This window comes from Notolepis coatsorum (assembly GCF_963971535.1).
Source record: "Notolepis coatsorum genome assembly, contig: SCAFFOLD_115, whole genome shotgun sequence".
Taxonomy (NCBI): domain Eukaryota; kingdom Metazoa; phylum Chordata; class Actinopteri; order Aulopiformes; family Paralepididae; genus Notolepis; species Notolepis coatsorum.
Window position 1 is genome coordinate 437205 of NW_028169930.1, and position 17796 is coordinate 455000.

The 17796-nt window shown below is 33.2% G+C and overlaps 1 protein-coding gene across 1 annotated transcript in view; it reads right to left on the reverse strand.

Annotated features, from left to right (window-relative positions):
• The window catches only part of spdl1 (spindle apparatus coiled-coil protein 1), a 95178-nt gene that overhangs the window by 65582 nt on the left and 11800 nt on the right, over positions 1-17796 (reverse strand). Inside the window, 2 exon segments of the mRNA XM_084339501.1 lie at positions 12472-12570; positions 14207-14356. Coding sequence (XP_084195627.1) covers positions 12472-12570; positions 14207-14356 — 249 coding nt within the window.

The window sequence follows — 17796 nt, forward strand, 5'->3', positions numbered from 1 at the left end:
GAACAGATAAAGTACAGATCAAACAAGAACAGATAAAGTACAGATCAAACAAGAACAGATAAAGTACAGATCAAACAAGAACAGATAAAGTACAGATCAAACAAGAACAGATAAAGTACAGATCAAACAAGAACAGTTAAAGTACAGATCAAACAACAGATAAAGTACAGATCAAACAACAGATAAAGTACAGATCAAACAAGAACAGATAAAGTACAGATCAAACAAGAACAGTTAAAGTACAGATCAAACAAGAACAGATAAAGTGCAGATCAAACAAGAACAGATAAAGTACAGATCAAACAAGAACTAATAAAGTACAGATCAAACAAGAACAGATAAAGTACAGATCAAACAAGAACAGATAAAGTACAGATCAAACAAGAACAGATAAAGTGCAGATCAAACAAGAACAGATAAAGTACAGATCAAACAAGAACAGATAAAGTACAGATCAAACAAGAACAGATAAAGTACAGATCAAACAAGAACAAATAAAGTACAGATCAAACAAGAACTAATAAAGTACAGATCAAACAAGAACAGATAAAGTACAGATCAAACAAGAACTAATAAAGTACAGATCAAACAAGAACAGATAAAGTACAGATCAAACAAGAACAGATAAAGTACAGATCAAACAAGAACAAATAAAGTACAGATCAAACAAGAACTAATAAAGTACAGATCAAACAAGAACAGATACAGTACAGATCAAACAAGAACAAATAAAGTACAGATCAAACAAGAACAGATAAAGTACAGATCAAACAAGAACTAATAAAGTACAGATCAAACAAGAACAAATAAAGTACAGATCAAACAAGAACAAATAAAGTACAGATCAAACAAGAACAGATAAAGTACAGATCAAACAAGAACAGATAAAGTACAGATCAAACAAGAACTAATAAAGTACAGATCAAACAAGAACAAATAAAGTACAGATCAAACAAGAACAGATAAAGTACAGATCAAACAAGAACAGATAAAGTACAGATCAAACAAGAACTAATAAAGTACAGATCAAACAAGAACAAATAAAGTACAGATCAAACAAGAACAGATAAAGTACAGATCAAACAAGAACAGATACAGTACAGATCAAACAAGAACAAATAAAGTACAGATCAAACAAGAACAAATAAAGTACAGATCAAACAAGAACAGATAAAGTACAGGACAAACAAGAACAGATAAAGTGCAGATCAAACAAGAACAGATAAAGTACAGATCAAACAAGAACAGATAAAGTACAGATCAAACAAGAACAGATAAAGTACAGATCAAACAAGAACAGATAAAGTACAGATCAAACAAGAACTAATAAAGTACAGATCAAACAAGAACTAATAAAGTACAGATCAAACAAGAACAGATAAAGTACAGATCAAACAAGAACAGATAAAGTGCAGATCAAACAAGAACAGATAAAGTACAGATCAAACAAGAACAGATAAAGTACAGATCAAACAAGAACAGATAAAGTACAGATCAAACAAGAACTAATAAAGTACAGATCAAACAAGAACAGATAAAGTACAGATCAAACAAGAACTAATAAAGTACAGATCAAACAAGAACAGATAAAGTACAGATCAAACAAGAACAGATAAAGTGCAGATCAAACAAGAACAGATAAAGTACAGATCAAACAAGAACAGATAAAGTACAGATCAAACAAGAACAGATAAAGTACAGATCAAACAAGAACAGATAAAGTACAGATCAAACAAGAACAGATAAAGTACAGATCAAACAAGAACAGATAAAGTACAGATCAAACAAGAACAAATAAAGTACAGATCAAACAAGAACTAATAAAGTACAGATCAAACAAGAACAGATAAAGTACAGATCAAACAAGAACTAATAAAGTACAGATCAAACAAGAACAGATACAGTACAGATCAAACAAGAACAAATAAAGTACAGATCAAACAAGAACTAATAAAGTACAGATCAAACAAGAACAGATAAAGTACAGATCAAACAAGAACAGATAAAGTACAGATCAAACAAGAACAAATAAAGTACAGATCAAACAAGAACAAATAAAGTACAGATCAAACAAGAACAGATAAAGTACAGATCAAACAAGAACTAATAAAGTACAGATCAAACAAGAACAGATACAGTACAGATCAAACAAGAACAGATAAAGTACAGATCAAACAAGAACAGATAAAGTACAGATCAAACAAGAACTAATAAAGTACAGATCAAACAAGAACATATAAAGTACAGATCAAACAAGAACAGATAAAGTACAGATCAAACAAGAACAGATAAAGTACAGATCAAACAAGAACAGATAAAGTGCAGATCAAACAAGAACAGATAAAGTACAGATCAAACAAGAACAGATAAAGTACAGATCAAACAAGAACAGATAAAGTACAGATCAAACAAGAACTAATAAAGTACAGATCAAACAAGAACAGATAAAGTACAGATCAAACAAGAACTAATAAAGTACAGATCAAACAAGAACAGATAAAGTACAGATCAAACAAGAACAGATAAAGTGCAGATCAAACAAGAACAGATAAAGTACAGATCAAACAAGAACAGATAAAGTACAGATCAAACAAGAACAGATAAAGTACAGATCAAACAAGAACAGATAAAGTACAGATCAAACAAGAACAGATAAAGTACAGATCAAACAAGAACAGATAAAGTACAGATCAAACAAGAACAAATAAAGTACAGATCAAACAAGAACTAATAAAGTACAGATCAAACAAGAACAGATAAAGTACAGATCAAACAAGAACAGATAAAGTACAGATCAAACAAGAACTAATAAAGTACAGATCAAACAAGAACATATAAAGTACAGATCAAACAAGAACAGATAAAGTACAGATCAAACAAGAACAGATAAAGTACAGATCAAACAAGAACAGATAAAGTACAGATCAAACAAGAACTAATAAAGTACAGATCAAACAAGAACTAATAAAGTACAGATCAAACAAGAACAGATAAAGTACAGATCAAACAAGAACTAATAAAGTACAGATCAAACAAGAACATATAAAGTACAGATCAAACAAGAACAGATAAAGTACAGATCAAACAAGAACAGATAAAGTACAGATCAAACAAGAACAGATAAAGTACAGATCAAACAAGAACTAATAAAGTACAGATCAAACAAGAACAGATAAAGTACAGATCAAACAAGAACTAATAAAGTACAGATCAAACAAGAACATATAAAGTACAGATCAAACAAGAACAAATAAAGTACAGATCAAACAAGAACAGATAAAGTACAGATCAAACAAGAACTAATAAAGTACAGATCAAACAAGAACAGATACAGTACAGATCAAACAAGAACAGATAAAGTACAGATCAAACAAGAACAGATAAAGTACAGATCAAACAAGAACTAATAAAGTACAGATCAAACAAGAACATATAAAGTACAGATCAAACAAGAACAGATAAAGTACAGATCAAACAAGAACAGATAAAGTACAGATCAAACAAGAACAGATAAAGTACAGATCAAACAAGAACTAATAAAGTACAGATCAAACAAGAACAGATAAAGTACAGATCAAACAAGAACTAATAAAGTACAGATCAAACAAGAACAGATAAAGTACAGATCAAACAAGAACAGATAAAGTACAGATCAAACAAGAACAAATAAAGTACAGATCAAACAAGAACTAATAAAGTACAGATCAAACAAGAACAGATACAGTACAGATCAAACAAGAACAAATAAAGTACAGATCAAACAAGAACAGATAAAGTACAGATCAAACAAGAACTAATAAAGTACAGATCAAACAAGAACAAATAAAGTACAGATCAAACAAGAACAAATAAAGTACAGATCAAACAAGAACAGATAAAGTACAGATCAAACAAGAACAGATAAAGTACAGATCAAACAAGAACTAATAAAGTACAGATCAAACAAGAACAAATAAAGTACAGATCAAACAAGAACAGATAAAGTACAGATCAAACAAGAACAGATAAAGTACAGATCAAACAAGAACTAATAAAGTACAGATCAAACAAGAACAAATAAAGTACAGATCAAACAAGAACAGATAAAGTACAGATCAAACAAGAACAGATACAGTACAGATCAAACAAGAACAAATAAAGTACAGATCAAACAAGAACAAATAAAGTACAGATCAAACAAGAACAGATAAAGTACAGGACAAACAAGAACAGATAAAGTGCAGATCAAACAAGAACAGATAAAGTACAGATCAAACAAGAACAGATAAAGTACAGATCAAACAAGAACAGATAAAGTACAGATCAAACAAGAACAGATAAAGTACAGATCAAACAAGAACTAATAAAGTACAGATCAAACAAGAACTAATAAAGTACAGATCAAACAAGAACAGATAAAGTACAGATCAAACAAGAACAGATAAAGTGCAGATCAAACAAGAACAGATAAAGTACAGATCAAACAAGAACAGATAAAGTACAGATCAAACAAGAACAGATAAAGTACAGATCAAACAAGAACTAATAAAGTACAGATCAAACAAGAACAGATAAAGTACAGATCAAACAAGAACTAATAAAGTACAGATCAAACAAGAACAGATAAAGTACAGATCAAACAAGAACAGATAAAGTGCAGATCAAACAAGAACAGATAAAGTACAGATCAAACAAGAACAGATAAAGTACAGATCAAACAAGAACAGATAAAGTACAGATCAAACAAGAACAGATAAAGTACAGATCAAACAAGAACAGATAAAGTACAGATCAAACAAGAACAGATAAAGTACAGATCAAACAAGAACAAATAAAGTACAGATCAAACAAGAACTAATAAAGTACAGATCAAACAAGAACAGATAAAGTACAGATCAAACAAGAACTAATAAAGTACAGATCAAACAAGAACAGATACAGTACAGATCAAACAAGAACAAATAAAGTACAGATCAAACAAGAACTAATAAAGTACAGATCAAACAAGAACAGATAAAGTACAGATCAAACAAGAACAGATAAAGTACAGATCAAACAAGAACAAATAAAGTACAGATCAAACAAGAACAAATAAAGTACAGATCAAACAAGAACAGATAAAGTACAGATCAAACAAGAACTAATAAAGTACAGATCAAACAAGAACAGATACAGTACAGATCAAACAAGAACAGATAAAGTACAGATCAAACAAGAACAGATAAAGTACAGATCAAACAAGAACTAATAAAGTACAGATCAAACAAGAACATATAAAGTACAGATCAAACAAGAACAGATAAAGTACAGATCAAACAAGAACTAATAAAGTACAGATCAAACAAGAACATATAAAGTACAGATCAAACAAGAACAGATACAGTACAGATCAAACAAGAACAGATAAAGTACAGATCAAACAAGAACAGATAAAGTACAGATCAAACAAGAACAGATAAAGTACAGATCAAACAAGAACAGATAAAGCAAACAAGAACAGATAAAGTACAGATCAAACAAGAACAGATAAAGTACAGGACAAACAAGAACAGATAAAGTACAGATCAAACAAGAACAGATAAAGTACAGATCAAACAAGAACAGATAAAGTACAGGACAAACAAGAACAGATAAAGTACAGATCAAACAAGAACAGATAAAGTACAGATCAAACAAGAACTAATAAAGTACAGATCAAACAAGAACAAATAAAGTACAGATCAAACAAGAACAGATAAAGTACAGATCAAACAAGAACAGATAAAGTACAGATCAAACAAGAACAGATAAAGTACAGATCAAACAAGAACTAATAAAGTACAGATCAAACAAGAACAGATACAGTACAGATCAAACAAGAACTAATAAAGTACAGATCAAACAAGAACAGATAAAGTACAGATCAACAAGAACAGATAAAGTACAGATCAAACAAGAACAGATACAGTACAGATCAAACAAGAACAGATACAGTACAGATCAAACAAGAACTAATAAAGTACAGATCAAACAAGAACAGATAAAGTACAGATCAAACAAGAACTAATAAAGTACAGATCAAACAAGAACAGATAAAGTACAGATCAAACAAGAACAGATAAAGTACAGGACAACAAGAACAGATAAAGTACAGATCAAACAAGAACAGATAAAGTACAGATCAAACAAGAACAGATAAAGTACAGATCAAACAAGAACAGATAAAGTACAGATCAAACAAGAACAAATAAAGTACAGATCAAACAAGAACAAATAAAGTACAGATCAAACAAGAACTAATAAAGTACAGATCAAACAAGAACAAATAAAGTACAGATCAAACAAGAACAGATAAAGTACAGATCAAACAAGAACAGATAAAGTACAGATCAAACAAGAACAGATAAAGTACAGATCAAACAAGAACAGATAAAGTACAGATCAAACAAGAACAAATAAAGTACAGATCAAACAAGAACAGATAAAGTACAGATCAAAAAAGAACAGATAAAGTACAGATCAAACAAGAACAAATAAAGTACAGATCAAACAAGAACAAATAAAGTACAGATCAAACAAGAACTAATAAAGTACAGATCAAACAAGAACAAATAAAGTACAGATCAAACAAGAACAAATAAAGTACAGATCAAACAAGAACTAATAAAGTACAGATCAAACAAGAACAGATACAGTACAGATCAAACAAGAACAAATAAAGTACAGATCAAACAAGAACAGATAAAGTACAGATCAAACAAGAACAGATACAGTACAGATCAAACAAGAACAGATACAGTACAGATCAAACAAGAACAGATAAAGTACAGATCAAACAAGAACAGATAAAGTACAGATCAAACAAGAACAAATAAAGTACAGATCAAACAAGAACAGATAAAGTACAGATCAAACAAGAACAGATAAAGTACAGATCAAACAAGAACAAATAAAGTACAGATCAAACAAGAACTAATAAAGTACAGATCAAACAAGAACAGATAAAGTACAGATCAAACAAGAACAGATAAAGTACAGATCAAACAAGAACAGATAAAGTACAGATCAAACAAGAACAGATACAGTACAGATCAAACAAGAACAGATAAAGTACAGATCAAACAAGAACAGATAAAGTACAGATCAAACAAGAACAGATAAAGTACAGATCAAACAAGAACAGATAAAGTACAGATCAAATAAGAACAGATAAAGTACAGATCAAACAAGAACTAATAAAGTACAGATCAAACAAGAACTAATAAAGTACAGATCAAACAAGAACAGATAAAGTACAGATCAAACAAGAACAGATAAAGTACAGATCAAACAAGAACAGATAAAGTACAGATCAAACAAGAACTGATACAGTACAGATCAAACAAGAACAGATAAAGTACAGATCAAACAAGAACAGATAAAGTACAGATCAAACAAGAACAAATAAAGTACAGATCAAACAAGAACAGATAAAGTACAGATCAAACAAGAACAGATAAAGTACAGATCAAACAAGAACAGATAAAGTACAGATCAAACAAGAACTAATAAAGTACAGATCAAACAAGAACAGATAAAGTACAGATCAAACAAGAACAGATAAAGTGCAGATCAAACAAGAACAGATAAAGTACAGATCAAACAAGAACAGATAAAGTACAGATCAAACAAGAACAGATAAAGTGCAGATCAAACAAGAACAGATAAAGTACAGATCAAACAAGAACAGATAAAGTACAGATCAAACAAGAACAGATAAAGTACAGATCAAACAAGAACAGATAAAGTACAGATCAAACAAGAACAGATAAAGTACAGATCAAACAAGAACAGATAAAGTACAGATCAAACAAGAACAGATAAAGTACAGATCAAACAAGAACAGATACAGTACAGATCAAACAAGAACAGATAAAGTACAGATCAAACAAGAACAGATAAAGTACAGATCAAACAAGAACAGATAAAGTACAGGACAACAAGAACAAATAAAGTACAGATCAAACAAGAACAGATAAAGTACAGATCAAATAAGAACAAATAAAGTACAGATCAAACAAGAACAGATAAAGTACAGATCAAACAAGAACAGATAAAGTACAGATCAAACAAGAACAAATAAAGTACAGATCAAACAAGAACAGATAAAGTACAGATCAAACAAGAACAGATAAAGTACAGATCAAACAAGAACAGATAAAGTACAGATCAAACAAGAACAGATAAAGTACAGATCAAACAAGAACAGATAAAGTACAGATCAAACAAGAACAGATAAAGTACAGATCAAACAAGAACAAATAAAGTACAGATCAAACAAGAACAGATAAAGTACAGATCAAACAAGAACAGATAAAGTACAGTACAACAACAGGGATGTGATTGCACTTTATGAAAAAAAAAGAACATTTTCTAAACACATTTTTTTTTATAAACACTCCATTTGAATGAATGAACACATTTTATTTGTATATATTGAACTGTTCACAGGGAAGAGGAAGGTGGGAGAGGAAAGGGACAAAGAAAATGAATCAAATATATCAGTGTCCCCAAAAAAAATTGCTCCTGGCTCAAACACTAACGTTAGGACCTTATCTTTTCTTCTTTGCAACCAGATTGTGCAACACCTGTAACCGCCTCCTCTGGAAGTCTTGCCTACTGCGAAGGGCTGCAGTTGGACTAATGGACTCTTTTGCTTTTCTTTTGCTCTCAGGTCCATTTTGAGAATGAAGGTGGTGACATTTCTCCATCTCAGCTTCTTGGTTATGTCTAGGTTGGCTTCTGTGCCTCATGCTTGAGAGTTTGATGTTTCTACAGAGCTTCACATTAACTGGACAATGCTTGCTCTCCCTTGAGTAGTGTTTTTTTAATCCACTTTTTCTCCTTTTTTTTCTCCCATTCCAATTTCGCCTCACCAATTCTCCCTTCAATTCTCCCCTCCCCTGTCTCGAACGTTGCTAGACTATGCCTCCCACTGGTCGGCTGCAATGTGGACCAAGCCTTGCATCACGTGTCCCCTCCGGTACACGAGGAGGCAGCCGTCGCATCTTTTCACCTGTACAGCGCAATCTCTCAGTGGCGAGGAGTAACGCGTGGGAGGCTCACGCTGCCCCCGATGCTTCCTGATTATGCTGTACAGGCGCACCAACCGACCTGTAGGAGTCGCTGTCCACAACGTCCCTTGAGTAGTGTTGAGTGGCAGACTGCGGCACTGCTTGCAAGTAACCTTCGCTGGTTGGTCAGTTTTACAAAAGCAATCCAGTGTTAGTGTGTTTCCTAGTGTGTTGACGTCTTTACAGCATCTCGCGCCACTCAACAAAACTGCTAACATTATCGATAGCCAATGAAAATCTGTTATGCAAGAATAGCAGGTCTGATAAATGTTGCTTTTGCGTTTCACTTAGACCAGGTGAAGAAATAATCAGAAAAATATTAAAAAAAAAATCTTTTTACAATTCTTTTTTTTTATGAATATTTCTTTCATACATTTTTTTATTTTAGGTCCGAAACACCGGTTAAAAATGGAAAAATCACATCCCTGCAACAATAACAAATAAACTACATTACAAACAAGAACAAATAAACTACATTACAAACAATAACAAATAAATTACAGTACAACAATAACAAATAAAGTACAGTACAACAATAACAAATAAACTACAGTAAAAACAATAACAAATAAAGTACAGTACAAATAATAACAAATAAAGTACAGTAAAACAATAACAAATAAACTACAGTACAACAATAACAAATAAACTACAGTACAACAATAACAAATAAACTACAGTACAACAATAACAAATAAAGTACAGTACAACAATAACAAATAAACTACAGTACAAACAATAACAAATAAAGTACAGTACAACTAATAACAAATAAACTACAGTACAACAATAACAAATAAACTACAGTACAACAATAACAAATAAACTACAGTACAAATAATAACAAATAAAGTACAGTACAACAATAACAAATAAAGTACAGTACAACAATAACAAATAAACTACAGTACAAACAATAACAAATAAACTACAGTACAACAATAACAAATAAAGTACAGTACAAACAATAACAAATAAAGTGCAGTACAACAATAACAAATACAGTACAGTACAACAATAACAAATAAACTACAGTACAGACAATAACAAATAAACTACAGTACAACAATAACAAATAAACTATAGTACAACAATAACAAATACAGTACAGTACAACAATAACAAATAAAGTACAGTACAAACAATAACAAATAAAGTACAGTACAACAATAACAAATACAGTACAGTCCAACAATAACAAATACAGTACAGTACAACAATAACAAATAAAGTACAACAATAACAAATAAAGTACAGTACAAACAATAACAAATAAAGTGCAGTACAACAATAACAAATACAGTACAGTACAACAATAACAAATAAACTACAGTACAGACAATAACAAATAAACTACAGTACAACAATAACAAATAAACTATAGTACAACAATAACAAATACAGTACAGTACAACAATAACAAATAAAGTACAGTACAAACAATAACAAATAAAGTACAGTACAACAATAACAAATACAGTACAGTCCAACAATAACAAATACAGTACAGTACAACAATAACAAATAAAGTACAGTACAACAATAACAAATAAACTACAGCGCAACAATAACAAATAAACTACAGCGCAACAATAACAAATAAACTACAGCGCAACAATAACAAATAAAGTATAGTACAACAATAACAAATAAAGTACAGTACAACAATAACAAATAAAGTACAGTACAAACAATAACAAATAAACTACAGTACAACAATAACAAATAAAGTACAGTACAACAATAACAAATAAAGTACAGTACAGACAATAACAAATAAAGTACAGTACAACAATAACAAATAAAGTACAACAATAACAAATAAAGTACAGTACAACAATAACAAATAAACTATAGTACAACAATAACAAATAACTACAACAATAACAAATAAAGTACAGTACAAACAATAACAAATAAACTACAGTACAAACAACAAATAAACTACAGTACAAACAACAAATAAAGTACAGTACAAACAATAACAAATAAAGTACAGTACAACAATAACAAATAAACTACAGTACAACAATAACAAATAAACTACAGTACAAACAATAACAAATAAAGTACATTACAAACAATAACAAATAAACTACAGTACAAACAATAACAAATAAAGTACATTACAAACAATAACACATAAACTACAGTACAACAATAACATAAACTACAGTACAAACAATAACAAATAAAGTACATTACAAACAATAACAAATAAACTACAGTACAAACAATAACAAATAAAGTACAGTACAAACAATAACAAATAAAGTACAGTACAACAATAACAAATAAACTACAGTACAACAATAACAAATAAACTACAGTACAAACAATAACAAATAAAGTACATTACAAACAATAACAAATAAAGTACAGTACAAACAATAACAAATAAACTACAGTACAAACAATAACAAATAAACGACAGTACAACAATAACAAATAAACTACAGTACAACAATAACAAATAAACTACAGTACAACAATAACAAATAAACTACAGTACAAACAATAACAAATAAACTACAGTACAACAATAATAAATAAAGTACAGTACAAACAATAACAAATAAAGTACATTACAAACAATAACAAATAAACTACAGTACAAACAACAAATAAACTACAGTACAAACAATAACAAATAAAGTACAGTCCAACAATAACAAATAAAGTATAACCATAACAAATAAACTACAGTACAACAACAAATAAACTACAGTACAACAACAAATAAACTACAGTACAACAATAACAAATAAACTACAGTACAAACAATAACAAATAAAGTACCGTACAAACAATAACAAATAAAGTACAGTACAACAATAACAAATAAACTACAGTACAACAATAACAAATAAACTGCAGTACAAACAATAACAAATAAACTACAGTACAACAATAACAAATAAAGTACAACAATAACAAATAAAGTACAGTACAACAATAACAAATAAAGTACAGTACAAACAATAACAAATAAAGTACAGTACAACAATAACAAATACACTACAGTACAACAATAACAAATAAACTACAGTACAACAATAACAAATAAAGTACAGTACAAACAATAACAAATAAACTACAGTACAACAATAACAAATAAACTACAGTACAAAGAATAACAAATAAAGTACAGTACAACAATAACAAATAAATTACAGTACAAACAATAACAAATAAACTACAGTACAAACAATAACAAATAAAGTAGAGTACAACAATAACAAATAAAGTACAGTAGAAAAATAACAAATAAACTACAGTACAAACAATAACAAATAAACGACAGTACAACAATAACAAATAAAGTACAGTACAACAATAACAAATAAACCACAGATCAAACAGTGCAGGTGTGAAAGCGGCTCGGTGGTGCAGCTCCTACCTCGGCGAACAGAGAGTTGCCCTTGCTGTTGGGGTCCTGGGCCTGACGCAGAACCTGGTCCAACTGGATCTGAAGGTCCTGGTTTTCCTCACGGGATTTCTGTTGCAGGGGAAAGCAGATCATTTCAGACACACAGACAGGTACGTGTACAGAGACACACAGACAGGTACGTGTACAGAGACACACAGACAGGTACGTGTACAGAGACACACAGACAGGTACGTGTACAGAGACACACAGACAGGTACAGAGACACACAGACAGGTACCTGTACAGAGACACACAGACAGGTACAGAGACACACAGACAGGTACCTGTACAGAGACACACAGACAGGTACGTGTACAGAGACACACAGACAGGTATGTGTACAGAGACACACAGACAGGTACCTGTACAGAGACACACAGACAGGTACCTGTACAGAGACACACAGACAGGTACGTGTACAGAGACACACAGACAGGTACGTGTACAGAGACACACAGACAGGTACCTGTACAGAGACACACAGACAGGTACGTGTACAGAGACACACAGACAGGTACGTGTACAGAGACACACAGACAGGTACCTGTACAGAGACACACAGACAGGTACGTGTACAGAGACACACAGACAGGTACGTGTACAGAGACACACAGACAGGTACGTGTACAGAGACACACAGACAGGTACAGAGACACACAGACAGGTAGAGACACACAGACAGGTAGAGACACACAGACAGGTACGTGTACAGAGACACACAGACAGGTACGTGTACAGAGACACAGACAGGTACAGAGACACACAGACAGGTACGTGTACAGAGACACACAGACAGGTACGTGTACAGAGACACACAGACAGGTACGTGTACAGAGACACACAGACAGGTACGTGTACAGAGACACACAGACAGGTACGTGTACAGAGACACACAGACAGGTACGTGTACAGAGACACACAGACAGGTACGTGTACAGAGACACACAGACAGGTACGTGTACAGAGACACACAGACAGGTACGTGTACAGAGACACACAGACAGGTACGTGTACAGAGACACACAGACAGGTACGTGTACAGAGACACACAGACAGGTACGTGTACAGAGACACACAGACAGGTACGTGTACAGAGACACAGACAGGTACAGAGACACACAGACAGGTACGTGTACAGAGACACACAGACAGGTACGTGTACAGAGACACACAGACAGGTACGTGTACAGAGACACACAGACAGGTACGTGTACAGAGACACACAGACAGGTACGTGTACAGAGACACACAGACAGGTACGTGTACAGAGACACACAGACAGGTACGTGTACAGAGACACACAGACAGGTACGTGTACAGAGACACACAGACAGGTACGTGTACAGAGACACACAGACAGGTACGTGTACAGAGACACACAGACAGGTACGTGTACAGAGACACACAGACAGGTACGTGTACAGAGACACACAGACAGGTACGTGTACAGAGACACACAGACAGGTACGTGTACAGAGACACACAGACAGGTACGTGTACAGAGACACACAGACAGGTACGTGTACAGAGACACACAGACAGGTACGTGTACAAATGACTAGTACTATTACTGTACATTTTACTGTATATTTTTGGATGTATATTTTAGAATGTATATACATATGTTTTATACTCCATTGGATACTTGTAAACATGGGCGTCTATGGGTCCAGAATGTGACTTCCTCCAGTCCGACTGGGTTTACCTCCAGAGCGTTGAAGCAGGACACGGCTTCCTTCTCCCGCTCCTCCTTCTCCTCTGTGATTCGCTGCAGCTTGCGCTGTAGGCTGCTATTGGTCAGTTCCAGCTGCTGTAGTCTGTACTGAGCTTCCTGCAGCGAGAGCTCCAACTGCGCCTGGCGACACGATTAACATACACAGGGTTCTGTAGTGAGAGCTGGAGACACGATTAACATACACAGGGTTCTGTAGTGAGAGCTGGAGACACGATTAACATACACAGGGTTCTGTAGTGAGAGCTGGAGACACGATTAACATACACAGGGTTCTGTAGTGAGAGCTGGCGACACGATTAACATACACAGGGTTCTGTAGTGAGAGCTGGCGACACGATTAACATACACAGGGTTCTGTAGTGAGAGCTGGAGACACGATTAACATACACAGGGTTCTGTAGTGAGAGCTGGAGACACGATTAACATACACAGGGTTCTGTAGTGAGAGCTGGAGACACGATTAACATACACAGGGTTCTGTAGTGAGAGCTGGAGACACGATTAACATACACAGGGTTCCCACAGACTAGGGCTGACCCCTATTAGTCGATTAGTCGACTAATCGGTCGAAAGGAGCCGTAGTCGACTGGCCAACCTCTTAGTCGAATATATATATAAAAAAAATATATATATATATATTTTGTATCATTCTTTCCAAAAGAAAAGAGGCCTAGAAGCGTGGCTAACGCTAATGGCACGCATACCAGAGGCTAACTGCCTACGAAAACAGGCACAGAGGCACTGAAAGAGGATTTCACCTGTCTGTCTAATGAACACACTAGACTAGACAAATATCAAGATGTATCCATCAGTGGACCAATTGCATGCTTTTGCAGAGGACAAGAAGCCTTCAGTCGACTCCTACAGACATTAAGCACCCCCCACAGCCCAAATGGAATGATACAAAATTTAAATAATTTTTATTTATATTAAAAATATTATACTTTTATTTATTTTTTTGTCGACCAATAGTCAAGTCAAGAGTTTTATTTGTCACGGCATACAAGTATACAATGAAATGCGGGTGGTCTTGCCCGCAACGATGTGCATAATACAATAGTAATAACATATAATAGAATCCAATAGAACGACATTGTGCAATAAAACAAGTAAACAGAGTAGGGCATATCGATATATGTACATAAGTTATTTACAGAGCATGGTAGGACATGCTAGTCGACTAACGGCAAATTTTGGCCAATCATAGTCGACCATCCAAATCCTTAGTCGGGGACAGCCCTACCACAGACATTACAGACATGACATTCTAGCCCCTTTCGTGACTGTGATGCACCGAGTGAATCCACAGTCACTTGCTCCTCAATAGGAAACCAACGTATGTTGACCATGAAGGACTGGTTCTGGCCGAACCGTTCGTTATACAAGTATATCATTTCAAAGGTACTCACAGTTGCACGAGGGTTTCGGACAAAAATACGTGATGGTTCAGTTCAGAGTTTTTATTTGCCACATGGAATCAATACAATCAGAGTTTCTTCATTACACAATCATAAATATCTGTCATACCATGGACAAAAGGAGCAGGAAGAAGAATAAATCTTATAGTTACCTGCCCCTTATTCCTAAACTAAACAAGTATTTACATTTACATTTAGCTGACGCTTTTATCCAAAGCGACTTACAAGTTCTGTACGACAAGTCATCAGGAAGGGCACAACTCTATCAGCTGAGTAACAATGTTCATCAAAGTGTTGAGTGCTACAATGTAGGTTAGTAGTTAGTTAGTCTAATCCAATGGGGTGCAGTTACACAGGGAGAGACGATAGGGGGCGGTATTTTCCCAATGGAGCTCGGAGAGAGGTTGCTGCACTAACGTGAGACTAGATTGATTAAATATGAATTAAAAGCGCGAATAAAAAAAATAAAAAATAAAAAATGATTTACTTAATGGTTGGCGTACAACCTAATTTACACAAAATAATAATTTATACCATTATACAAGAAGCACACAATCCACAGTTAAACAAGAAAAAATTAAATAATAATAAAGAATAAAAAAAAATGAAAAGAAAATATCTCACTATTCAGATCACATTTGATTTTCATACTGACTAAATAATATTTTTTTATAATTCTTTTTGAATTGATAAACACTATTACATCCCTTAAGCTCGCTATGGAGAGAATTCCACAACTTTACACCAATAACTGAAGGACACATCTGTTTAAGTGTGGTACTTGCAAACTGATGTTTAAAATTGTATTTTCTACTACTAAACTCACTTTCTAAATGAAAAAGATTTTGTAGTTTTTCTGGCAGTGTATTGTTTCTTGCCCTGAACATAATTAACATTGTTTGAAACTTAACCATGTCTTCAAGTTGAATTATTCTAGATTTAATAAATAATGTGTTTGTGTGTTCTCGATAATTCACTTTATGTGTGATTCTTACAGCCCTCTTCTGTAGTATATATAATGGTTTTAAATTGGTCCCATAAGTATTCCCCCATACTTCAACACAATAACTGAGATAAGGTGAGATGAGTGAACAGTAGAGTGTTCTCATTGCCTCATACTCTAACACATCCTTTACTTTATTCATAACAAAAATACTCTTGGACATCTTTTTTTTAACGTGTGCTATGTGAGATTTCCATGTTAATTTATCATCCATAATCACACCAAGAAAACGAAATTCATTAACTCTCTCTATATCAACTACATCTATGGTCAGTACTATATTTTCATCTAGTTTTCGATTGCCAAAAATCATAAATTTCGTTTTTTTTCAGATTGAGTGATAGCTTATTTACATCAAACCATTTCTTTAGCTTCGTCATTTCACAACACAATATATTCAGCTAGTTCCTTTAAATTATTTCCAGAGCAAAAGAAATTGGTATCATCAGCGAACAAGACAAACTGTAATAGTTTTGAAACATCACAAATATCATTAATATATAAAATAAAGAGTTTGGGCCCCAAAACCGAACCTTGCGGTACCCCACATTCAATTTTCATGAGCTCAGATTTGACATCTGCCAACTGCACATATTGTTGCCTATTGTGGAGATAACTACTCAACCATTCAAGAACCATTCCTCTCACACCATATGAACGTAATTTAGAAATTAAAATTATGATCTAAGGTATCAAATGCCTTTTTTAAATCAATAAACACCCCTATTGTTAATTTCCTTTTATCTGTTGCGGTTGTTATTTCTTCAATAATATTAATTAAGGCAGTCGCTGTTGATCTGTTTTGCCTAAAGCCATACTTGCCAGCAGTTTGTTCTTTTCCACAAAACCATCTAACTTATGCGAAAACTGTTTTTCAAGCACTTTCGAGAACTGTGAGAGCAATGACACTGGTCTATAGTTAGTGAAGCTGTGCTTATCTCCTACTTTGTAAAGTGGGATCACTTTTGCTACCTTCATCCTGTCTGGAAAAATACCTGTATGAAAAGAAAGATTACAAATATAACAGAGAGGTTTGATTATACAATCAATTGTCTTCTTCACTATAATCATATCTATCCCATCACTGTCAATGGATGTCTTATTCTTTGACTTTGATACAATGGATATGATTTCTGCTT